The sequence below is a fragment of the Pseudophryne corroboree genome, chromosome 5, assembly GCF_028390025.1.
Source record: "Pseudophryne corroboree isolate aPseCor3 chromosome 5, aPseCor3.hap2, whole genome shotgun sequence".
NCBI classification, from domain to species: Eukaryota; Metazoa; Chordata; class Amphibia; order Anura; family Myobatrachidae; genus Pseudophryne; species Pseudophryne corroboree.
In genome coordinates this window covers 212,648,753-212,673,958 of record NC_086448.1, presented here as the reverse complement: position 1 = coordinate 212,673,958, position 25,206 = coordinate 212,648,753, and the positions used below count along the sequence as shown (strand labels likewise).

At 48.4% G+C, this 25,206-nt stretch overlaps 1 protein-coding gene across 19 annotated transcripts in view; it reads right to left on the bottom strand.

Annotated features, from left to right (window-relative positions):
- CCDC7 (coiled-coil domain containing 7) overlaps positions 1–25,206 on the bottom strand; it is a 502,159-nt gene that overhangs the window by 390,239 nt on the left and 86,714 nt on the right. For all 19 annotated transcript variants that reach the window (XM_063922082.1, XM_063922092.1, XM_063922099.1 and 16 more), the window contains exon 7: positions 659–825. In XM_063922082.1, coding sequence (XP_063778152.1) covers positions 659–825 — 167 coding nt within the window. The remainder of the gene's footprint in view (positions 1–658; positions 826–25,206) is intronic.

Below are 25,206 nucleotides of genomic sequence, written 5' to 3'. Positions count from 1 at the left end.
ACCATAACATACAGCGCTGACAGACCAGTTTTGCAGAAATTTTCTGTCAGTAAAAGATTTTTCAGGGCTGCCCAGTGCAGCCCACCTGTTAAGTCAGGGGTGGCCAAACCAGTCCTTGAGATCTACCAACAGTTCACGTTTTCTAGGCAACCTGTGGATCTGTAGAATGTGTCATTTAGGAATGAATGCACCACATGTTTGAAAATGTGACAGTTAGTAATGACTTCACCTGTGCACTATCTAGGTTGTCTGGAAAACCTGAACTGTTGGTAGAGCTCGAGGACCAGGGTGGCCACCCCTGTTTTAAGTGACCTGCTGCTGCTGCAGACACCAACTGAAACTGAGCTCACAGTGCTTGGAGGTGGGGTTATAGAGGATACCCAAATGCATCCTGGGACAGCCTAAAGCTTTAGCCTGTTGGTGCCTCTGGATCAAGATCCACTCTACACCCCGATGTTTCCCTGTGGAAACCAATGTAACCTGCTGCAGAAAAGTATGTTGTTTCACCTCTAATTGGATATCCTCCTTAGGTCCATATATTGTGTGTAAATCTGGCTCTGGTACAAGCCAGTGCCGCCTCCTCCATTTACCTCACGGCATGTCTTTTCACCACAGTAATTTAAAAATCTTTTGAGCTAAATCTATTTCTGCTACTTACGTTTTGCCTGTAAAAGGCCTCTCACAATGAGTTTTAGAGAGATCTTGATATTTATTTTTTATTTGCTCCAGTTTGCAGGATATGTCCGTTATTTCTGAAATAAGTTCTGTTATTGTGTCAGGAGATTCAAGTTCGTCTCTGTCTGTTGATATATCTTCCTCACCTAGCTGAGATATGAGTACGCAATTCAATAAAAACATCCTTATGATTAGTCGGCATATGTCTACATTATTGTTTAGTTACCACACTTATATGTGACAGTGTAACCTCTTAGATCCCGCCCACATCTCCTGTGAAGTGAGAGGTTCAGGTGCTTGATGACACAGTTCACCTCATTATGCCCTAATTCCCACTGTATAATTTTGCGACTTGTATGGCCAAGATCCCCTAATGTTGCAGACATAGGCTGTAGGCAAGTATAATATATAATAGCACCATCTGCAGCAAATAAATCTAATATTTTATTAATGTACCACTAAAAGGTGTCTTAAAGCGCAGTGTTATAAGAGGGCTCACTGCGGATCCTGTACTCTTGCACAGCCTTCTCTGCCCCCAGACAGAAAAAGCTGTGCGGGGCTCCGCCAGTGTGATCAGCTCTGTGTATCTGATGGACACACAAGCTGATCACTGTGCAAAAAAAATAAAAAACCATACTCATCTACTCAGGGACCGGTGTTCGGTGCTCCGGTGCGGGCTGCCAGTCATCGGGGCTCCCCGTCTCTCCTGTGACCCCTGGTGCAGTAAAGTGATGCTGCAAAGCGGCAGCTCATTTTACAGCACCCGAGGTAACAGCAACAGGGAGCACCGATCACTGATCCCTGGTAGGCGAGTATGATTAGTGAAGGGGGGGGGGGGGGATTCGCGACTGGGGGTCGACCCGACGGCGGTAGTAGCGATGTACGTGGCGGCGCATGTGCAGCACATACTCTGATATTTTTTTACGAAAACCCCCCCCGATAATGCTGCGGCGTGGCATCACAGGGATAGAGCTTTCTTGCAAGCTCTTTCCCCGCATGCGATAATTGATATATCCATGCGATGAAATCAATTATCGCAGTGTGGGTCGATTTTATCACATTCCATTCGCATCTGAGGATGCGGATGAAGATAAAAGGAGAGTTATGGTAGACTTACCATTGTTAACTCTTTCTACAAGGTTCACTGGGTTCCAAATGGGAAACATCAGGTGTGTAGAGTGGATCTTGATCCAGAGGCACCAACAGGCTAAAGCTTTAGGCTGTCCCAGGATGCACTGGGGCCTCCTCTAAAACACCGCCACCAGGCACTGTGAGCTCAGTTTCATTAACCAGTCCAATGCAGGAGCAGCTAAGAGAGCAGACAGATGTTAGTCACATAGAACAACATTCTCACGACAGGAGAAGGGACCAGCAGCTAATGCCATACAAACCCATAGAAGCTAGGTGCATAAGGGTTGGCGCTATGTGGAACCCAGTGTACCTCGCAGAAAGAGTTAACAATGGCAAGTCTACCATAACTCTCTTTTTCTGCAGTGGGGTAAACTGTGTTCCACAGGAAAACATCGAGGATGTCCTAAAGCAGTTCCTCAAGGGAGGGGACGTGCCTTAGCGGGTATGAGAACCCGGCGTCCAAAGGAAGCATCCTGGGAGGCGGAAGTATCAAAGGCATAGAACCTAATAAACGTGTTCACAGAGAACCACATAGCTGCCTTGCACAATTGTTCTGCGGACGCGCCACGGTGGTCCGCCCAAGAAGGTCCAACAGACCGAGTAGAATGGACATTAATAGCAGCAGGAGCTGGGAGACCAGCCTGCGCATAAACTTGTGCAATCACCATTCTAATCCATCTGGCAAAAGTTTGGTTATTCGCAGGCAAGCCATGTTTGTGAAAACCAAACAGTCCAAAAAGGGTATCTGACCTCCTGATAGAGGCAGTCCTCTCCACATATATATGGAGAGCCCTTACCACATCCAAGGACCGCTCTTTGGGAGACAAATCTGAAGAGATAAAGGGCAGGACCACAATCTCTTGGTTAAGGTGAAAAAATCACACCACTTTAGGCAAATAACCTGGGCGAGTTCTAAGAACTACCCGGTCATGATGTACTATTAGAAAGGGTGAACGACAGGACAAAGCGCCTAGTTTCGACACCCTTCTAGCAGAGGCAATAGCCAACAAAAACAGGACCCTGGCTGTGAGCCATGTAAGGTCTACTGACTCAAAAAGGGTTTAAATGGAGACTCCTGCAGGGCATTCAGGACAACAGACAGATCCCATGGAGCTACCGGAGGGACATAGGGAGTCTGAATCCTTAAAAGACCCAGAGTGAATGTATGAACGTCAGGTAGAGATGCAATTTTTCTCTGAAACCATACCGACAAGGCAGATATGTAAACCATGAGGGAGACCAGACGAAGGACTTGTTGCAGGAAAGCCAGGATTCTGGATGTTTTGAATCTGTACACATCACCTGGTGTACTGATAAAGAACTATGAAGTAAGAATTCCAGACCCTGTAATAGATCTGGGCAGGTGCCGGTTTGCATCAGGAGTGATGCTTCAAGAGCCACGCCGTCAAAGCCAGTCTGGCCAGGTCTGGACAGAGACACGGGCCCTGTACGAGGAGGTCTGGTTGTTTAGGAAGTAGAAGAGGATGCTCTGTTGATAGACCATGCAGGTCTGAGAACCAATGTCGCCTGGGCCACGCCGGAGCGACAAGCAGTATTATTCCTCTTTCTTGCTGGAACTGCCGCAGGACCCTGGGCATTAGTGACACTGGAGGGAACACGTAAGGCAGCCGAAAGTTCCACAGAATGGCTAGGGCATCCACGAACACTGCTTGAGGATCCCTGGTTCCTGATCCGAAGACCGGAACTTTGTGACTGTGTCAAGATTCCATCAGGTCTACATCCGGTAGGCCCCACGTGTTCACTAGGAGTTAAAAGACTTCCGGATGAAGACTCCATTCTCCGAACGTCTGAGGAAGTCGGCTTCCCAGTTTAGGACACCCGGAATGAACACTGCAGATATTGCTGGTAAATGGCGTTCCGCCCATCGAAGGATTTTTTACACTTCCAACATTGTCTGACCGTTCTTGGACACAGGGCGCAGAGGTAATGTATTTAACACCGACCGCAGCTCCAGAATGTTTATTGGGGGGAGAAACACCTCCTTGGTCCAACGACGCTGGAAAGAGTGTTGCTCCAACACCACACCCCATTCCCGCAGACTAGAGTCCTTCATCAGCAGGACCCAGTCAGGGATCCAGAAGGGACGGCCCCTGCTCAATTGCTGGTCCTGTAGCCACGAGGTCAGCGATTGACGACCCTCCGGAGTCAAAGTAATCATGCGAGATTTGATCCGATTAGGCAGGCTACTCCACTTGGAAAAAATGTACCTCTGCAGAGGGCGGGAATGAAATTGAGCGTAGTTTACCATGTCGAATGCCGACACCATCAGGCCACGTACTTGCATCGGCACTCTGGGACGAGAAAGGAAGCATCTTATCCTGTCATGAAACTTCAGGACTTTCTCCGGAGACAGGAACAGACATTGACTGTGTGTGTTCAGGAGTGCTCCCAGGTGCACCATGCTCTGAGCTGGGACCAGCGAAGATTTCTTCCAATTGATGAGCCACCCGTGGGCTTGTAGGAAGCTTACTGTCAGTTGTAGATGGCTGAGGAGGACATCGTGGGAGTTTGCCAGAATTAGCAAGTCGCCCAGATATGGCAGGATCCTGACACCCTGGCAACAGAGATGTGCCGTCATTACAGCCATGACCTTGGTGAAGATCCAAGGAGCCGTAACCAGTCCAAATAGCAGTGCCTGGAACTGATAGTGTAAGTTGCCAATAACAAACCGCAGATACTGCTGATGTGACTTGGCAATAGGTATATGCAGGTACGCATTCTGAATATCCAGGCCCGCCTAGTCATGCGGCAAGTTTGTCTTGTTTAGAAGCAGGCCGACAGGCCGCCCAGGACTGCTTTGTCTTGGGCTTAGTGGTTTTGGAAGCACGAGATTGTCTCGGCTATGCCTGACCTTTTGCTTACCCTTAACGTCGAAAGGAACGAAGTGTGGTACCTTTTGCCTTCTGTACAGAAGGATTAGTATTTGGGAGAAAGGCAATCTTGGCAGCTGCCAGTTCAGACACAATTTTATTTAAGTTTTCCCCAAACAATATGTCTCCCTTAAAATAAGAATTTACTCACCGGTAATTCTATTTCTCGTAGTCCGTAGTGGATGCTGCGAACTCCGTAAGGACCATGGGGAATAGACGGGCTCCGCAGGAGACTGGGCACTCTAAAAGAAAGATTAGGTACTATCTGGTGTGCACTGGCCCTCTATGCCCCTCCTCCAGACCTCAGTTAGGGTAACTGTGCCCGGAAGAGCTGACACAACAAGGAAAGGATTTGGAATCCAGGGTAAGACTCATACCAGCCACACCAATCACACTGTACAACTTGTGATAACCATACCCAGTTAACAGTATGTACAACAACTGAGCCTCATTTAACGGATGGCTCATAACAATAACCCTTTAGTTAAGCAATAACTATATACATGTATTGCAGAGAGTCCGCACTTGGGACGGGCGCCCAGCAACCACTACGGACTACGAGAAATAGAATTACCGGTGAGTAAATTCTTATTTTCTCTGACGTCCTAGTGGATGCTGGGAACTCCGTAAGGACCATGGGGATTATACCAAAGCTCCCAAACGGGCGGGAGAGTGCGGATGACTCTGCAGCACCGCATGAGCAAACTCAAGGTCCTCCTCAGCCAGGGTATCAAACTTGTAGAACTTAGCAAACTTGTTTGACCCCGACCAAGTAGCAGCTCGGCAAAGCTGTAAAGCCGAGACCCCTCGGGCAGCCGCCCAAGAAGAGCCCACCTTCCTTGTGGAATGGGCTTTCACCAATTTTGGATGCCGCAAACCAGCCGCAGAGTGAACCAGCTGAATCGTGCTATAGATCCAGCGAGCAATAGTCTGCTTCGAAGCAGGAGCACCAACCTTGTTGGCTGCATACAGAATAAACAGCGAGTCAGACTTTCTGCCTCCCGCCGTTCTGAAAACATAAATTTTCAAAGCCTGGACTACATCCAGCAACTTGGAATCCTCCAAGTCCCTAGTAGCCGCAGGCACCACAATAGGCTGGTTCAAATGAAACGATGATACCACCCTAGGGAGAAATTGGGGACGAGTCTGAACTTCAGGCAGTGAAGCCAGTTCTTTTTGAGAGAAAATGGATAGGGCCGAAATCTTGACCTTTATGGATCCTAATTTTAGGCCCATAGTCACTCCTGACTGTAGGAAGTGCAGGAATCGACCCGCTGGAATTCCTCTGTAGGGCCTTCCCGGCCTCACACCAAGCAATCTATTTTCGCTATATACAGTTAAAAAGTCTTGCTGTCACGTCTTTCCCAGCCTTTATCAGCGTAGGAATAACTGCATCCGGAATGCCCTTTTCCGCTATGATCCGGCGTTCAACCGCCATGCCGTCAAATGCAGCCGCAGTAAGTCTTGGAACAGACAGGGCCCCTGTTGCAACATGTCCTGTCTGAGAGGCAGAAGCCCCGAGTCCTCTGAGAGCATTTCTTGCAGCTCCGGGTACCGAGTCCTTCTTGGCCAATTTGGAGCAAAGAATATTGTTCTCACTCCTCCTTTTATTACAATTCTCAGCCCTTGGGTATGAGAGGAAGAGGAGGGAATACATAGACCGACTGGAACACCCACGGTGTTACTAGTGCGACCACAGCTATCACCTGAGGGTCCCTTGACCTGGCGTAAAACCTTTTTTAGCTTTTTATTGAAGGTGGGACGCCATCTAGTCCACCTGAGGCAGTTCCCATCAATTTGCAAACTGCGTGAAGACTTCCTGATGAAGTCCCCACTTTCCCGGGTGGAGGTCGTGCCTGCTGAGAAAGTCTGCTTCCCAGTTGTCCACTCCCGGAATGAACACTGCTGACAGTGCGCTTACTTGATTCTCCGCCCAGCGAAGAATTCTAGTGGCTTCTACCCTCGCCACCCTGCTCCTTGTGCCGCCTTGGCGGTTTACATGAACCCCTGCGGTCTGACTGGATCAGAACCTGTTGGTCGCGAAGCAGGATCTCCGATTGACTTAGGGCGTTGTATATGGCCCTTAGTTCCAGGATATTGATGTGAAGGCAAGTCTGTTGACTTGACCACAGACCTTGGAAATTTCTTCCCTGTGTAATTGCCCCCCACCCTCGGAGGCTTGCATCCGTGGTCACCAGGATCCAGTCCTGAATGCCCAATCTGCGGCCCTCGAGAAGGTGAGCACTCTGCAGCCACCACAGGAGAGACACCCTGGCCCTGGGGGATAGGGTGATTAACCGATGCATCTGAAGAGGTGATCCGGACCACTTGTCCAGTAAGTCCCATTGGCAGGTCCTCGCATGGAACCTGCCTAAGGGGATGGCCTCGTATGATGTCACCATCCTTCCCAGGACTCGAGTGCAGTGATGCACTGACACCTGTTTTGGTTTTAATAGATTCCTGACCAGTATCATGAGCTCCTGAGCTCTCTCTATCGGGAGATTAACCCTTTTCTGGTCTGTGTCTAGGATCGTGCCTAGGACAGGCAGATGAGCTGTAGGAACCAACTGCGACTTTGGAATATATAGAATCCAGCCGTGTTGCCGTTACTCTTCTAGAGAAAGTGATACGCTGTTCAGCAACTGCTCTCTTGATCTCGCTTGTATGAGGAGATCGTCCAAGTACGTGATAATAGTGACACCTTGCTTCCGCAGGAGCACAATCATATCCGCCATTACCTTGGTTATGACAATCCCGTACCGCAATTCTGAGGTACGCCTAATGAGGTGGATAAATGGGGACATGAAGGTATGCATCCCTTATGACCCGATTCACGATAAAGTCTCCCTCTTTTTAAGCTTGCCTTGACCGCTCTTAGCGATTCCATCTTGAACTTGAACCTTCTCAGGTATATGTTCAGGGATTTTTAATTCAATATGGGTCTGACCGAACCGTCTGGTTTCGGGATTACAACATGGTCGAATAATAACACCCTCTTGTTGAAGGAGGGGACCCTTGACCACCACCTGTTAAAGATACAATTTGTGAATTGCAGTTAACACTGGCTCCCTCTCTAGGGGGGAAGCCCCCAGGGCCGTCGGTGAGGGGGCATCTTCTCACAGTCCAGCTTGTATCCCTGAGACACAATATCTATTGCCCAGGGACCTAACAGGGAGTGAACCCACTTGTGGCTGAACTTACGAAGGCGTGTCCCCACCGGGCCTAGCTCCGCCTGTGGAGCCCCAGCGGCATAGGTGGATTTTTGCAGGGGCCGGGGAGGACTTCTGTTCCTGGGAACTAGCTGTGTTGATCCCGGCTCTGACAAGAAAGGACGCACCTCAGACTTTCTTGTTTCTTTATTCGAAAGGCTGCATTTAATAATGTCGTGCTTTCTTAGGCTGTGCAGGAATATAAGGCAAACTAGCAGAATTACCAGCTATAGCTGTGGAGACCAGGCCCGAGAACCCTTCTCCACACAATCCTCAGCCTTCCATATGCCTCTTAAGTCGGCATCATCTGTCCAATGCATATTCTACAGGACACGTCAAGCAGAGATCGACATAGCTTTGACTCTAGGACCCAGTAGACTCATGTCTCTTTGGGCATGCTTTATAACTATATATCTATCACTTAAGACAGCATCTTTAATATATTTACTAGGATCTCTATCTCTGCTGATAAGGTACCTGTCCACGCTGCCACAGTGCTATAAACCCATGCCGACACAATCGCCGGTCTGGGTAGTATACTAGAATGTGCACGCTATCTGCAGGATCCCTGAGAATAGCAAGTGCTACCGTCTGTGCAAACAGGACACCCTTGGGGAAGATTTTCAACACATCCTGGCCCTAGTGGGGAAAGGATACAGCCTGAGAATTCTCTTGTGGGAAGCTGCCGTCTCTTGTCTGGAGATTCCCGCTCTTTTTCCTCATGAGAGGAGGGAAATTTACCTCAGCATTCTTCCCCTTAAACATGTGTACTCTCGTGTCAGGGACAGATGAGTCATCAGTGATATGTAAATCATCTTTTATTTCAATAATCATATATTGAATTCCTTCTAGCCATCTTGGCTGTAACTTTGCATTATCGTAGTCGACAGTGGAGTTAAACTCCGTGTCGATACCAGTGTTTGTTATTTTGGATAGTGAGCATTGCGAGACTCTGAAGGTCTCTGAGACATAGGGACAGACATGGGTAGATTTCCTGTCTGTTCCCTAACCATTTGTGCAATAAATTCACCTTAGCACTTACACATATCCAAACAGGTGTCGGCGTTGTCGACGGAGACACCCTCTCACACACATAACCACTCTATCACCTCCTTAGAGGAGCCTTTTACCTCAGACATGTCGACGTACCGACACACCACACACACAGGGGATGCTCTATTTGAGGACAGTTCCCCCACAAGGCCCTTTGGAGAGACAGAGAGAGAGTATGCCAGCACACACCCCAGCGCTATATAACCCAGGGATTACACTACAACTCAGTGTTTACCCAGTAGCTGCTGTATATACAATTTTTGCGCCTAAATTTATGTGCCCCCCCCCCCCCTCTCTTTTCACCCTTTGTGTACAAGGATACTGCAGGGGAGAGCCTGGGGAGCTTCCTTCCAGCGGAGCTGTGAAGAGGAAATGGCGCTGGTGTGCTGAGGAAGAAGGCCCCGCCCCTCAGCGGCGGGCTTCTGTCCTGTTTCTGACTAAAAATGGCGGGGGTTTTACACATATACAGTCACAGACTGTATTATGTGTATTTTTACGCCCTGCACCCTACAGTGACCGGAGTGTGTGGTGTGCTGTGGGAGCAATGGCGCACAGCTGCGGTGCTGTGCGCTACCTTAATGAAGACAGGAGTCTTCTGCCGCCGATTTCATCGCTTCTCTTCTGTCTTCTGGCTCTGCAAGGGGGACGGCGGCGCGGCTCCGGGAACGGACGATCGAGGGCAGGCCCCGTGTTCGAACCCTCTGGAGCTAATGGTGTCCAGTAGCCTAAGAAGCACAAGCTAGCTGCAAGCAGGTAGGTTTGCTTCTCTCCCCTCAGTCCCACGTAGCAGTGAGTCTGTTGCCAGCAGATCTCACTGAAAATAAAAAAACTAACAAATACTTTCTTTCTAGCAAGCTCAGGAGAGCCCACTAGGAGCACCCAGCTCTGGCCGGGCACAGATTCTAACTGAGGTCTGGAGGAGGGGCATAGAGGGAGGAGCCAGTGCACACCAGATAGTACCTAATCTTTCTTTTAGAGTGCCCAGTCTCCTGCGGAGCCCGTCTATTCCCCATGGTCCTTACGGAGTTCCCAGCATCCACTAGGACGTCAGAGAAAAGGGAGTACCTCCAAGGTCTTTTTGGAGTCCAGGTCCACCTTCCATGACCTCTACCACAGAATACGGCGAGCCAGGACAGACGTAGTCGACACCTTGGCCGCCAACACATCCGCCTCAGAGGACACTTCCTGAATGTAATAGGCAGCCGTGGTAATGTGAGACAGGTACTGTCTGGCATTGTCAGATATATCCTCAGACAGCTCTTCCTCTAATACCTGAACCCATGTTTCAATAGCTTTAGCAGCCCAGGAGGCAGCAAGAGTGGGTCTATGGACAGCACCTGTCAGGGAGTAAAAAGATTTCAGGCATCCTTCCACACACTTATCTGTCGGTTCTTTCAGTGAAGTGACAGTGGTGACAGGCAGAGTGGATGACACCACTAGGCGGGTGACATGAGAATCCACCAGTGGTGAATTTTCCCCACTTGTTACATAACTCTGCAGGGAGAGGGTAACGAGCTAAGGCCCGTTTTGAGAGAAGGAATTTCTTTCCTGGATTAGACCAGGGTTCCTGCCTGATGTCCACCAAATGGTCAGAATGGGGTAACAGATTTTTAGCCACATTCTGCCATTTAAACGTCAGTTTTCTTGGTGACAGTAGTGGGTTCCTCATCATCAGTGATTTGTAGGATTTTCTTAATATCAACCACTAGAGCAGGGACGTCAATTTGCATTGTAGAATTCTCGTCAGAAACCCCTGATTCAGTGTCCGACAGGACAGTATGCTCCCCCTCTTCTTAAAACATCTGAGAGATTTGTGGATTGTGAGGAGGAAGCAGTCTGCTTAGATGACCCAGCAGCATGGGAATGACCGTAGGTAGATTTTTGTCTGACCAAGGAATGAGTCAACTGCTGCAACTGGTTAGACAAATTGTCCGCCCAAGGTGGATTAACCATAGGGACTATTTGAGGCTGTAATGGTACAAGCGGTCCCATAGGGGGCTTTGGCATTCCACTAGAGCACCCAGTAGGCTTGAGAATGCAGCCCAGGGTGGCTCCCGATTGGATACAGGAGTTGCGGACTGAATGGCGAGTGTATGACACATGGTACACAGACCATCATACACATCTTTCCCCCCTGGTAAATCATTGGCGCATACTCTGCATGATGCAGGAGCGTCCACAAATTTACTGCCCTTCCTGTTAGACATTGTTCACAAATGCATCATAGAGCGGTTTACTACGATGAAGCCAGACAGAGTATAATACCCGCGAATAAATCCGATAGTATGTGACTGAGTCCACAATACACAACACCTGCGAATAAATCTGGTATTATGTGACTGAGTACACAGCAGAATACACTGAATAGGTAAATACTGTGGCGCACTATATAAACGACCCTGACGCACCTAGTCCCTTAGGGTACAGACTATAGTGATAGATCTCTGAGAAACACTGAAAGGGAAACCTCACAGCAGATATAGGCACACACAGTCACATTAGCAATGCAGACAATTATTATAATTATGACAATAAAACTGCACTGAACTATATATATATATATATATATATATATATAACAAGAAGTGAATTAGCAGGCACTCACAGTATATTCAGCCACGGGGTGCCTTCCAATGAAGGAAATATCGTTAATGCAGTCCCCTGGGTGTAGCTATGTACACTCAATCACCCTCCAGAGACCAGGCGGCACTCCACAGATTTTTTTAAAGAAAAGTAGCTTTTATAAATATGCTCCAAAAAATTCAATACATAGTGCAAGAAAGCAAAACCGACGTTTCAACGCCTCACAGGCGTTTTTTTCAAGGTGCACAGTGCTAGAAGAACAAAGAAAAAACAAAAAACAAAACAAAAAACAAAAACAAAAAACAAACAAAAAAAAAAACTTTGGTTTGTTTTTTGTTTTTTCTTTGTTCTTCTAGCACTGTGCACCTTGAAAAAAACACCTGTGAGGCGTTGAAACGTCGGTTTTGCTTTCTTGCACTATGTATTGAATTTTTATATATATATATATATATATATATATTTAAAAAAACACAGCGCGGTCCTAGACCGGAGGTATATATCAGAATAATCGTACAATATATTCTGTATTTGGTACACTTTTTCTTAACTAAAGCTGTCTGTATAGAGACATGTAGAAAACTCAAGTGCTTGTAAAGTCACAGTGCTGTATACAGGCAGCTTTACAAGGGAGACCTTGTCCTGCAGTCCCAGAGAATAGCCGCAGCTATACTCCTAAGATTGTGCCCAGCGTCTCAGTCAGGGAGTGCGGGAGAGTGTGGGGCAGCTCCAGGGCGGGAAAATCTGCAGTAGATGTCGCCCTGGGCCGGGGAGAGGCTACAGGTCAAGCGCCGACTCCCCTGTGCTGGACCTCACCACCGGTACTACGGAGCCTTATCAATAAGGGCGTTACTACTAGTGATGAGCACCGGAAATTTTTCGGGTTTTGTGTTTTGGTTTTGGGTTCGGATCCGCGGCCGTGTTTTGGGTTCGAACGCGTTTTGGCAAAACCTCACCGAATTTTTTTTGGCGGATTCGGGTGTGTTTTGGATTTGGGTGTTTTTTTCAAAAAACCCTAAAAAACAGCTTAAATCATAGAATTTGGGGGTCATTTTGATCCCAAAGTATTATTAACCTCAATAACCATAATTTCCACTCATTTTCAGTCTATTCTGAACACCTCACACCTCACTATTATTTTTAATCCTAAAATTTGCTCAGCGACCCAAGTGGCCGACACAAACACCTGGCCCATCTAGGAGTGGCACTGCAGTGTCACGCAGGATGGCCCTTCCAAAAAACACCCCCCAAACAGCACATGACGCAAAGAAAAAAAGAGGCGCAATGAGGTAGCTGTGTGACTAAGATAAGCGACCCAAGTGGCCGACACAAACACCTGGCCCATCTAGGAGTGGCACTGCAGTGTCACGCAGGATGGCCCTTCCAAAAAACACCCCCCAAACAGCACATGACGCAAAGAAAAAAAGAGGCGCAATGAGGTAGCTGTGTGACTAAGATAAGCGACCCAAGTGGCCGACACAAACACCTGGCCCATCTAGGAGTGGCACTGCAGTGTCACGCAGGATGGCCCTTCCAAAAAACACCCCCCAAACAGCACATGACGCAAAGAAAAAAAGAGGCGCAATGAGGTAGCTGTGTGACTAAGATAAGCGACCCAAGTGGCCGACACAAACACCTGGCCCATCTAGGAGTGGCACTGCACTGTCACGCAGGATGGCCCTTCCAAAAACTACTCCCCAAACAGCACATGACGCAAAGAAAAATGAAAGAAAAAAGAGGTGCAAGATGGAATTGTCCTTGGGCCCTCCCACCCACCCTTATGTTGTATAAACAGGACATGCACACTTTAACCAACCCATCATTTCAGTGACAGGGTCTGCCACACGACTGTGACTGAAATGACGGGTTGGTTTGGACCCCCACCAAAAAAGAAGCAATCAATCTCTCCTTGCACAAACTGGCTCTACAGAGGCAAGATGTCCACCTCATCATCATCCTCCGATATATCACCGTGTACATCCCCCTCCTCACAGATTATCAATTCGTCCCCACTGGAATCCACCATCTCAGCTCCCTGTGTACTTTGTGGAGGCAATTGCTGCTGGTCAATGTCTCCACGGAGGAATTGATTATAATTCATTTTAATGAACATCATCTTCTCCACATTTTCTGGATGTAACCTCGTACGCCGATTGCTGACAAGGTGAGCGGCGGCACTAAACACTCTTTCAGAGTACACACTTGTGGGAGGGCAACTTAGGTAGAATAAAGCCAGTTTGTGCAAGGGCCTCCAAATTGCCTCTTTTTCCTGCCAGTATAAGTACGGACTGTCTGACGTGCCTACTTGGATGCGGTCACTCATATAATCCTCCACCATTCTTTCAATGGGGAGAGAATCATATGCAGTGACAGTAGACGACATGTCCGTAATCGTTGTCAGGTCCTTCAGTCCGGACCAGATGTCAGCATCAGCAGTCGCTCCAGACTGCCCTGCATCACCGCCAGCGGGTGGGCTTGGAATTCTGAGCCTTTTCCTCGCACCCCCAGTTGCGGGAGAATGTGAAGGAGGAGATGTTGACAGGTCGCGTTCCGCTTGACTTGACAATTTTGTCACCAGCAGTTCTTTGAACCCCAGCAGACTTGTGTCTGCCGGAAAGAGAGATCCAAGGTAGGTTTTAAATCTAGGATCGAGCACGGTGGCCAAAATGTAGTGCTCTGATTTCAACAGATTGACCACCCGTGAATCCTTGTTAAGCGAATTAAGGGCTCCATCCACAAGTCCCACATGCCTAGCGGAATCGCTCTGTGTTAGTTCCTCCTTCAATGTCTCCAGCTTCTTCTGCAAAAGCCTGATGAGGGGAATGACCTGACTCAGGCTGGCAGTGTCTGAACTGACTTCACGTGTGGCAAGTTCAAAAAGTTGCAGAACCTTGCACAACGTTGAAATCATTCTCCACTGCGCTTGAGACAGGTGCATTCCACCTCCTATATCGTGCTCAGTTGTATAGGCTTGAATGGCCTTTTGCTGCTCCTCCAACGTCTGAAGCATATAGAGGGTTGAATTCCACCTCGTTACCACTTCTTGCTTCAGATGATGGCAGGGCAGGTTCAGGCGTTTTTGGTGGTGCTCCAGTCTTCTGTACGTGGTGCCTGTACGCCGAAAGTGTCCCGCAATTCATCTGGCCACCGACAGCATCTCTTGCACGCCCCTCTCGTTTTTTAAATAATTCTGCACCACCAAATTCAAGGTATGTGCAAAACATGGGACGTGCTGGAATTTGCCCAGATTTAATGCACACACAATATTGCTGGCGTTGTCCGATGCCACAAATCCACAGGAGAGTCCAATTGGGGTAAGCCATTCTGCGATGATCTTCCTTAGTTGCCGTAAGAGGTTTTTAGCTGTGTGCGTATTCTGGAAAGCGGTGATACAAAGCGTAGCCTGCCTAGGAAAGAGTTGGCGTTTGCGAGATGCTGCTACTGGTGCCGCCGCTGCTGTTTTGCGGCGGGAGTCCATACATCTACCCAGTGGGCTGTCATAGTCATATAGTCCTGAGCCTGCCCTGCTCCACTTGTCCACATGTCCGTGGTTAAGTGGACATTGGGTACAACTGCATTTTTTAGGACACTGGTGAGTCTTTTTCTGAGGTCTGTGTACATTTTCGGTATCGCCTGCCTAGAGAAATGGAACCTAGATGGTATTTGGTACCGGGGACACAGTACCTCCAACAAGTCTCTAGTTGGCTCTGCAGTAATGATGGATACCGGAACCACGTTTCTCACCGCCCAGGATGCCAAGGCCTCAGTTATCCGCTTTGCAGCAGGATGACTGCTGTGATATTTCATCTTCCTCGCAAAGGACTGTTGGACAGTCAATTGCTTGGTGGAAGTAGTAAAAGTGGTCTTACGAGTACGACTTCCCCTCTGGGATGACCATCGACTCCCAGCAGCAACAACAGCAGCGCCAGCAGCAGTAGGCGTTACACGCAAGGATGCATCGGAGGAATCCCAGGCAGGAGAGGACTCGTCAGAATTGCCAGTGACATGGCCTGCAGGACTATTGGCATTCCTGGGGAAGGAGGAAATTGACACTGAGGGAGTTGGTGGGGTGGTTTGCGTGAGCTTGGTTACAAGAGGAAGGGATTTACTGGTCAGTGGACTACTTCCGCTGTCGCCCAAAGTTTTTGAACTTGTCACTGACTTATGATGAATGCGCTGCAGGTGACGTATAAGGGAGGATGTTCCGAGGTGGTTAACGTTCTTACCCCTACTTATGACAGCTTGACAAAGGCAACACACGGCTTGACAAATGTTGTCCGCATTTCTGTTGAAATACTTCCACACCGAAGAGCTGATTTTTTTGGTATTTTCACCAGGCATGTCAATGGCCCTATTCCTCCCACGGACAACAGGTGTCTCCCCGGGTGCCTGACTTAAACAAACCACCTCACCATCAGAATCCTCCTGGTCAATTTCCTCCCCAGCGCCAGCAACACCCATATCCTCCTCATCCTGGTGTACTTCAACACTGACATCTTCAATTTGACTATCAGGAACTGGACTGCGGGTGCTCCTTCCAGCACTTGCAGGGGGCGTGCAAATGGTGGAAGGCGCATGCTCTTCACGTCCAGTGTTGGGAAGGTCAGGCATTGCAAACGACACAATTGGACTCTCCTTGTGGATTTGTGATTTCGAAAAACGCACAGTTCTTTGCTGTGCTTTTGCCAGCTTGAGTCTTTTCATTTTTCTAGCGAGAGGCTGAGTGCTTCCATCCTCATGTGAAGCTGAACCACTAGCCATGAACATAGGCCAGGGCCTCAGCCGTTCCTTGCCACTCCGTGTGGTAAATGGCATATTGGCAAGTTTACGCTTCTCCTACGACAATTTTATTTTAGATTTTTGAGTCCTTTTTTTTACTGATATTTGGTGTTTTGGATTTTACATGCTCTGTACTATGACATTGGGCATCGGCCTTGGCAGACGACTTTGATGGCATTTCATCGTCTCGGCCATGACTAGTGGCAGCAGCTTCAGCACGAGGTGGAAGTCGATCTTGATCTTTCCCTATTTTTTGAACCTCAACATTTTTGTTCTCCATATTTTAATAGGCACAACTAAAAGGCACCTCAGGTAAACAATGGAGATGGATGGATACTAGTATACTTATGGATGGATGAGCGACTGCCGACACAGAGGTAGCTACAGCCGTGGACTACCGTACTGCGTCTGCTGCTAATATAGACTGGATGATAATGATATAAAAAATATATATATATCACTACTGCAGCCGGACAGGTATATATTATATAATGACGGACCTGCTGGACACTGTCAGCACTGCAGACTCCTAAAGTAAGCTACTAGTATCAAGAAGATAGAAAAAAAAAAAACACCACAGGTAGGTGGTATACAATTATGGATGGACGAGCGACTGCCGACACAGAGGTAGCTACAGCCGTGGACTACCGTACTGCGTCTGCTGCTAATATAGACTGGATGATAATGATATAAAAAATATATATATATCACTACTGCAGCCGGACAGGTATATATTATATAATGACGGACCTGCTGGACACTGTCAGCACTGCAGACTCCTAAAGTAAGCTACTAGTATCAAGAAGATAGAAAAAAAACACACCACAGGTAGGTGGTATACAATTATGGATGGACGAGCGACTGCCGACACAGAGGTAGCTACAGCCGTGGACTACCGTACTGCGTCTGCTGCTAATATAGACTGGATGATAATGATATAAAAAAAATATATATATCACTACTGCAGCCGGACAGGTATATATTATATAATGACGGACCTGCTGGACACTGTCAGCACTGCAGACTCCTAAAGTAAGCTACTAGTATCAAGAAGATAGAAAAAAAAAACACAACAGGTAGGTGGTATACAATTATGGATGGACGAGCGACTGCCGACACAGAGGTAGCTACAGCCGTGGACTACCGTACTGCGTCTGCTGCTAATATAGACTGGATGATAATGATATAAAAAATATATATATATCACTACTGCAGCCGGACAGGTATATATTATATAATGACGGACCTGCTGGACACTGTCAGCACTGCAGACTCCTAAAGTAAGCTACTAGTATCAAGAAGATAGAAAAAAAAAAAACACAACAGGTAGGTGGTATACAATTATGGATGGACGAGCGACTGCCGACACAGAGGTAGCTACAGCCGTGGACTACCGTACTGCGTCTGCTGCTAATATAGACTGGATGATAATGATATAAAAAAATAAGATTTTACTTACCGATAAATCTATTTCTCGTAGTCCGTAGTGGATGCTGGGGACTCCGTCAGGACCATGGGGATTAGCGGCTCCGCAGGAGACAGGGCACAAAACTAAAGCTTTAGGATCAGGTGGTGTGTACTGGCTCCTCCCCCTATGACCCTCCTCCAAGCCTCAGTTAGGATACTGTGCCCGGACGAGCGTACACAATAAGGAAGGATATTGAATCCCGGGTAAGACTCATACCAGCCACACCAATCACACCGTATAACTTGTGATCTAAACCCAGTTAACAGTATGACAAACGTAGGAGCCTCTGAACAGACGGCTCACAACAAATAACAACCCGATTTTTTTGTAACAATAACTATGTACAAGTATTGCAGACAATCCGCACTTGGGATGGGCGCCCAGCATCCACTACGGACTACGAGAAATAGATTTATCGGTAAGTAAAATCTTATTTTCTCTGACGTCCTAAGTGGATGCTGGGGACTCCGTCAGGACCATGGGGATTATACCAAAGCTCCCAAACGGGCGGGAGAGTGCGGATGACTCTGCAGCACCGAATGAGAGAACTCCAGGTCCTCTTTAGCCAGGTTATCACATTTGTAGAATTTTACAAACGTGTTCTCCCCCGACCATGTAGCTGCTCGGCAGAGTTGTAATGCCGAGACCCCTCGGGCAGCCGCCCAGGATGAGCCCACCTTCCTTGTGGAATGGGCCTTGACAGATTTAGGCTGTGGCAGGCCTGCCACAGAATGTGCAAGTTGAATTGTGCTACAAATCCAACGAGCAATCGTCTGCTTAGAAGCAGGAGCACCCAGCTTGTTGGGTGCATACAGTATAAACAGCGAGTCAGATTTTCTGCCTCCAGCCGTCCTTGAAATGTATATTTTCAATGCCCTGACAACGTCCAGGAACTTGGAATCTTCCAAATCGCTAGTAGCCGCAGGCACCACAATAGGCTGGTTCAGGTGAAACGCTGACACCACCTTAGGCAGAAACTGAGGACGCGTCCGCAGTTCTGCCCTGTCCGAATGGAAAATCAGATATGGGCTCTTATACGATAAAGCCGCCAATTCTGATACTCTCCTGGCTGAAGCCAGGGCCAGTAGCATGGTTACTTTCCATGTAAGATATTTCAAATCCACCGATTTGAGTGGCTCAAACCAATGGGATTTGAGAAAATCCAAAACTACATTCAGGTCCCACGGAGCCACTGGGGGCACAACTGGGGGCTGTATATGTAGTACTCCTTTTACAAAAGTCTGGACTTCAGGAACTGAAGCCAATTCTTTCTGGAAGAAAATCGACAGGGCCGAAATTTGAACCTTAATGGACCCCAATTTGAGGCCCATAGACAATCCTGTTTGCAGGAAATGTAGGAATCGACCCAGTTGAAATTCCTCCGTGGGGGCCTTCCTGGCCTCACACCACGCAACATATTTTCTCCAAATGCGGTGATAATGTTGTGCAGTCACCTCCTTCCTGGCTTTAACCAGTGTAGGAATGACCTCTTCTGGAATGCCTTTTTCCTTTAGAATTCGGCGTTCAACCGCCATGCCGTCAAACGCAGCCGCGGTAAGTCTTGGAATAGACACGGTCCCTGCTGAATCAGGTCCCGTCTTAGAGGTAGAGGCCACGGATTTTCCGTGAGCATCTCCTGAAGTTCCGGGTACCAAGTTCTTCTTGGCCAATCCGGAGCCACGAGTATCGTTCTTACTCCCCTTTGCCGTATAATTCTCAGTACTTTGGGTATGAGAGGCAGAGGAGGAAACACATACACTGACTGGTACACCCACGGTGTTACCAGAGCGTCCACAGCTATTGCCTGAGGGTCTCTTGACCTGGCGCAATACCTGTCCAGTTTTTTGTTGAGGCGAGACGCCATCATATCCACCTTTGGTTTTTCCCAACGGTTCACAATCATGTGGAAGACTTCTGGATGAAGTCCCCACTCTCCCGGGTGTAGATCGTGTCTGCTGAGGAAGTCTGCTTCCCAGTTGTCTACTCCCGGAATGAACACTGCTGACAGTGCTATCACATGATCTTCCGCCCAGCGAAGAATCCTTGCAGCTTCAGCCATTGCTCTCCTGCTTCTTGTGCCGCCCTGTCTGTTTACGTGGGCGACTGCCGTGATGTTGTCCGACTGGATCAACACCGGCTGACCCTGAAGCAGGGGTTTTGCCAGGCTTAGAGCATTGTAAATTGCTCTTAGCTCCAGTATATTTATATGAAGAGACATCTCCAGGCTTGACCATACTCCCTGGAAGTTTCTTCCCTGTGTGACCGCTCCCCAGCCTCTCAGACTGGAATCCGTGGTCACCAGGACCCAGTCCTGTATGCCGAATCTGCGGCCCTCTAACAGATGAGCACTCTGCAACCACCACAGAAGAGACACCCTTGTCCGTGGCGATAAGGTTATCCGCTGATGCATCTGCAGATGCGATCCGGACCATTTGTCCAGCAGATCCCACTGAAAAGTTCGTGCGTGGAATCTGCCGAATGGAATTGCTTCGTAAGAAGCCACCATCTTTCCCAGGACTCTTGTGCATTGATGCACAGACACTTTTCCTGGTTTTAGGAGGTTCCTGACAAGTTCGGATAACTCCTTGGCTTTCTCCTCCGGAAGAAACACCTTTTTCTGAACCGTGTCCAGAATCATTCCCAGGAACAGCAGACGTGTTGTCGGGGTCAACTGAGATTTTGGAAAATTCAGAATCCACCCGTATTGTTGCAGCACTACTTGGGTTAGTGCTACTCCGTCCTCCAGCTGTTCTCTGGACCTTGCCCTTATCAGGAGATCGTCCAAGTAAGGGATAATTAATACGCCTCTTCTTCGCAGAAGAATCATCATTTCGGCCATTACCTTGGTAAAGACCCGAGGTGCCGTGGACAATCCAAACGGCAGCGTCTGAAACTGATAATGACAGTTTTGCACCACGAACCTGAGGTACCCTTGATGTGAAGGGCAAATTGGGACATGCAGGTAAGCATCCTTTATGTCCAGGGACACCATAAAGTCCCCTTCTTCCAGATTCGCTATCACTGCTCTGAGTGATTCCATCTTGAACTTGAATTTTTGTATGTACAGGTTCAAAGATTTCAGATTTAGAATAGGTCTTACCGAGCCGTCCGGCTTCGGTACCACAAATAGCGTGGAGTAATACCCCTTTCCCTGTTGTAGGAGGGGTACCTTGACTATCACCTGCTGAGAAAACAGCTTGTGAATGGCTTCCAATACCGTCGCCCTGTCTGAGGGAGACGTTGGCAAAGCAGACTTTAGGAACCGGCGAGGGGGAGACTTCTCGAATTCCAACCTGTAACCCTGAGATACTACCTGCAGGATCCAAGGGTCCACCTGTGAGCAAGCCCACTGTGCGCTGAAATTCCTGAGTCGACCCCCCACCGCTCCTGAGTCCGCTTGTACAGCCCCAGCGTCATGCTGAGGGCTTTGCAGAACCCTGGGAGGGCTTCTGTTCCTGGGCAGGGGCTGCTTGCTGCCCTCTCTTACCCCTTCCTCTGCCCCGGGGCAGATATGACTGTCCTTTTGCCCTCTTGTTCTTATAGGACCGAAAGGACTGCGGCTGAAAAGACGGTGTCTTTTTCTGTTGGGAGGGGGTCTGAGGTAAAAAGGTGGATTTTCCGGCAGTTGCCGTGGCCACCAGATCCGATAGACCTACGCCAAATAATTCCTCCCCTTTATACGGCAATACTTCCATATGTCGTTTGGAATCCGCATCACCTGACCACTGTCGCGTCCATAAACTTCTTCTGGCAGATATGGACATCGCACTTACTCTCGATGCCAGAGTGCAAATATCCCTCTGAGCATTTCGCATATAAAGAAAAGCATCCTTTAATTGCTCTATAGTCAATAAAATACTGTCCCTATCCAGGGTATCAATATTTTCAGTCAGGGAATCCGACCAGACCACCCCAGCACTGCACATCCAGGCTGAGGCGATGGCTGGTCGCAGTATAACATCAGAATGTGTGTATATACTCTTTAGGGTAGTTTCCAGCCTCCTATCAGCTGGATCCTTGAGGGCGGCCGTATCAGGAGACGGTAACGCCACTTGTTTTGATAAGCGTGTGAGCGCCTTATCCACCCTAGGGGGTGTTTCCCAGCGCGCCCTAACCTCTGGCGGGAAAGGGTATAATGCCAATAACTTTTTTGAAATTAGCACTTTTCTATCTGGGTTAACCCACGCTTCATCACATACATCATTCAATTCCTCTGATTCAGGAAAAACTACAGGTAGTTTTTTCACCCCCCACATAATACCCCTTTTTGTGGTACTTGCAGTATCAGAGATATGCAAAGCCTCCTTCATTGCCGTGATCATATAACGTGTGGCTCTACTTGAAAATACGTTTGTTTCTTCACCGTCGACACTAGATTCAGTGTCCGTGTCTGAAGCTGTCTCGACCGACTGAGGTAAAGGGCGTTTTACAGCCCCTGACGGTGTCTGAGACGCCTGGGCAGGTACCAACTGGTTTTCCGGCCGTCTCATGTCGTCAACTGATTTTTGTAATGTGCTGACATTATCACGTAATTCCATAAACAAAGCCATCCATTCCGGTGTCGACTCCCTGGGGGGTGACATCACCATTACCGGCAATTGCTCTGCCTCCACACCAACATCGTCCTCATACATGTCGACACACACGTACCGACACACAGCAGACACACAGGGAATGCTCTTATCGAAGACAGGACCCCACTAGCCCTTTGGGGAGACAGAGGGAGAGTTTGCCAGCACACACCCAAGCGCTATAATATATATGGGAACAACCTTATATAAGTGTTGTATCCTTATAGCAGCTTAAATATATAAAATATCGCCAAAAAAGTGCCCCCCCTCTCTGTTTTACCCTGTTTCTGTAGTGCAGTGCAGGGGAGAGTCCTGGGAGCCTTCCTCACAGCGGAGCTGAGCAGGAAAATGGCGCTGTGTGCTGAGGAGAATAAGCCCCGCCCCCTATTCCGGCGGGCTTTTCTCCCGTAGTTTGTAATATCTGGCAGGGGTTAAATACATCCATATAGCCTCAAGGGCTATATGTGATGTATTTTTTAGCCATAAAAGGTATTTACATTGCTGCCCAGGGCGCCCCCAGCAGCGCCCTGCACCCTCCGTGACCGTTGGTGAGAAGTGTGTGACAAACAATGGCGCACAGCTGCAGTGCTGTGCGCTACCTTCAAGAAGACTGAAGAGCCTTCTGCCGCCGGTTTCTGGACCTTCAATCTTCAGCATCTGCAAGGGGGGTCGGCGGCGCGGCTCCGGGACGAACCCCAGGGTGAGACCTGTGTTCCGACTCCCTCTGGAGCTAATGGTGTCCAGTAGCCTAAGAAGCCAATCCATCCTGCACGCAGGTGAGTTGAACTTCTCTCCCCTAAGTCCCTCGATGCAGTGAGCCTGTTGCCAGCAGGACTCACTGAAAATAAAAAACCTAAAAACTTTTTCTAAGCAGCTCCTTAAGAGAGCCACCTAGATTGCACCCTGCTCGGACGGGTACAAAAACCTAACTGAGGCTTGGAGGAGGGTCATAGGGGGAGGAGCCAGTACACACCACCTGATCCTAAAGCTTTAGTTTTGTGCCCTGTCTCCTGCGGAGCCGCTAATCCCTATGGTCCTGACGGAGTCCCCAGCATCCACTTAGGACGTCAGAGAAATATATATATATCACTACTGCAGCCGGACAGGTATATATTATATAATGACGGACCTGCTGGACACTGTCAGCACTGCAGACTCCTAAAGTTAACTACTAGTATGAAGAAGATAGAAAAAAAAAAAAAACCACCACAGGTAGGTATACAATTATGGACAAGCGACTGCCGACACAGAGGTAGCTACAGCCGTGGACTACCGTACTGCGTCTGCTGCTAGTATAGACTGGATGATAATGATATAAAAAATATATATATATCACTACTGCAGGACAGGTATATATTATATAATGACGGACCTGCTGGACACTGTCAGCAGAATGCGTTTATAGAATAAAAACACCACACGACGAGTGTTTAACTTTTTCAGCAGACAATCACAATATACTGGTGGTCACTGGTCAGTCACACTGGCAGTGGCACTCTGGCAGCAAAAGTGTGCACTGTTAAATATATGTACTCCTGCTATAACTGCTCCCCAGTCTCCCCCACAATTAAGCTGTGTGAGCAGTGAGCACTCAGCACAGTCAGATATACATAGATGATGCAGCACACTGAGGCTGAGCACAGATATGGTATACTGTGTCACTGTGTAACGTTTTTTTTCAGGCAGAGAACGGATTATATTAAATAATAATAAAACTGCACTGGTGGTCACTGGTCAGTCACTAGTAAACTCTGCACTCTCTGAGTACTCCTAAGCTCCAGTAAATCAAGTGTCTCACTCTCACTATCTATTTCTATTCTAAACGGAGAGGACGCCAGCCACGTCCTCTCCCTATCCATCTCAATGCACGTGTGAAAATGGCGGCGACGCGCGGCTCCTTATATAGAATCCGAGTCTCGCGATAGAATCCGAGCCTCGCGAGAATCCGACAGCGGGATGATGACGTTCGGGCGCGCTCGGGTTAGCCGAGCAAGGCGGGAAGATCCGAGTCTGCCTCGGACCCGTGTAAAAAGCGTGAAGTTCGGGGGGGTTCGGTTTCCGAGAAACTGAACCCGCTCATCACTAGTTACTACACCCAACCTGTACTCCTATGCCCTGGCGGATATAGTGGGGTCCTTGCTCGGTGACAGTGTCCAAGCCACTATTGCAGTCCTTCTCCCTAAACTGGAATCAGGAACGAGATTTAGTGGTGGGTCCCACCTGGGGGACCCTCTTACCTCCTCCCTGTAGCAGCCACATGAACCAGACAGCGCCTGCGACCGTGTGCCAAAACCGTATTGACTCCGCCGCAAGTACCAGGTAACTGAGCCGCGGGAGTATGCAACGCCGCTTGCGAGGTGATGGAGCTGCAGCACTGAAGTGTCAAAATGACATACAGCGCTGACAGACCAGTTTTGAAGAAATTTTCTGTCAGGAAAAGCTTTTTCAGGGCTGCCTAGTACAGCCCTTCTGTTACTGCTTTAGGCACCAACTCGAAACTGAGCTCACAGTGCCTGGAGGCGGGGTTACAGAGGAGGCCCCAATGCATCCTGGGACAGCCTAAAGCTTTAGCCTGTTGGTGCTTCTGTATCAAGATCCACTCTACACCCCTGATGTTTTTCTGTGGAACATAGTGTACCCCGCTGCAGAAATCGTGATAAATTGCAGTAGGTGAGGAGTAGGAAGGAATCCAGTCCCTTGGCCAGTATACAGTATATACAGCCTTATAGCAAATATATAATACACCCCATCAACCAGTATACTGTATAATAAAAGTATATGCCCACTGTATGCCAAGCAGTTCACTTCTTGGATACAATGCCCAGTAGTCATGCCCACAGTCGGTGTAC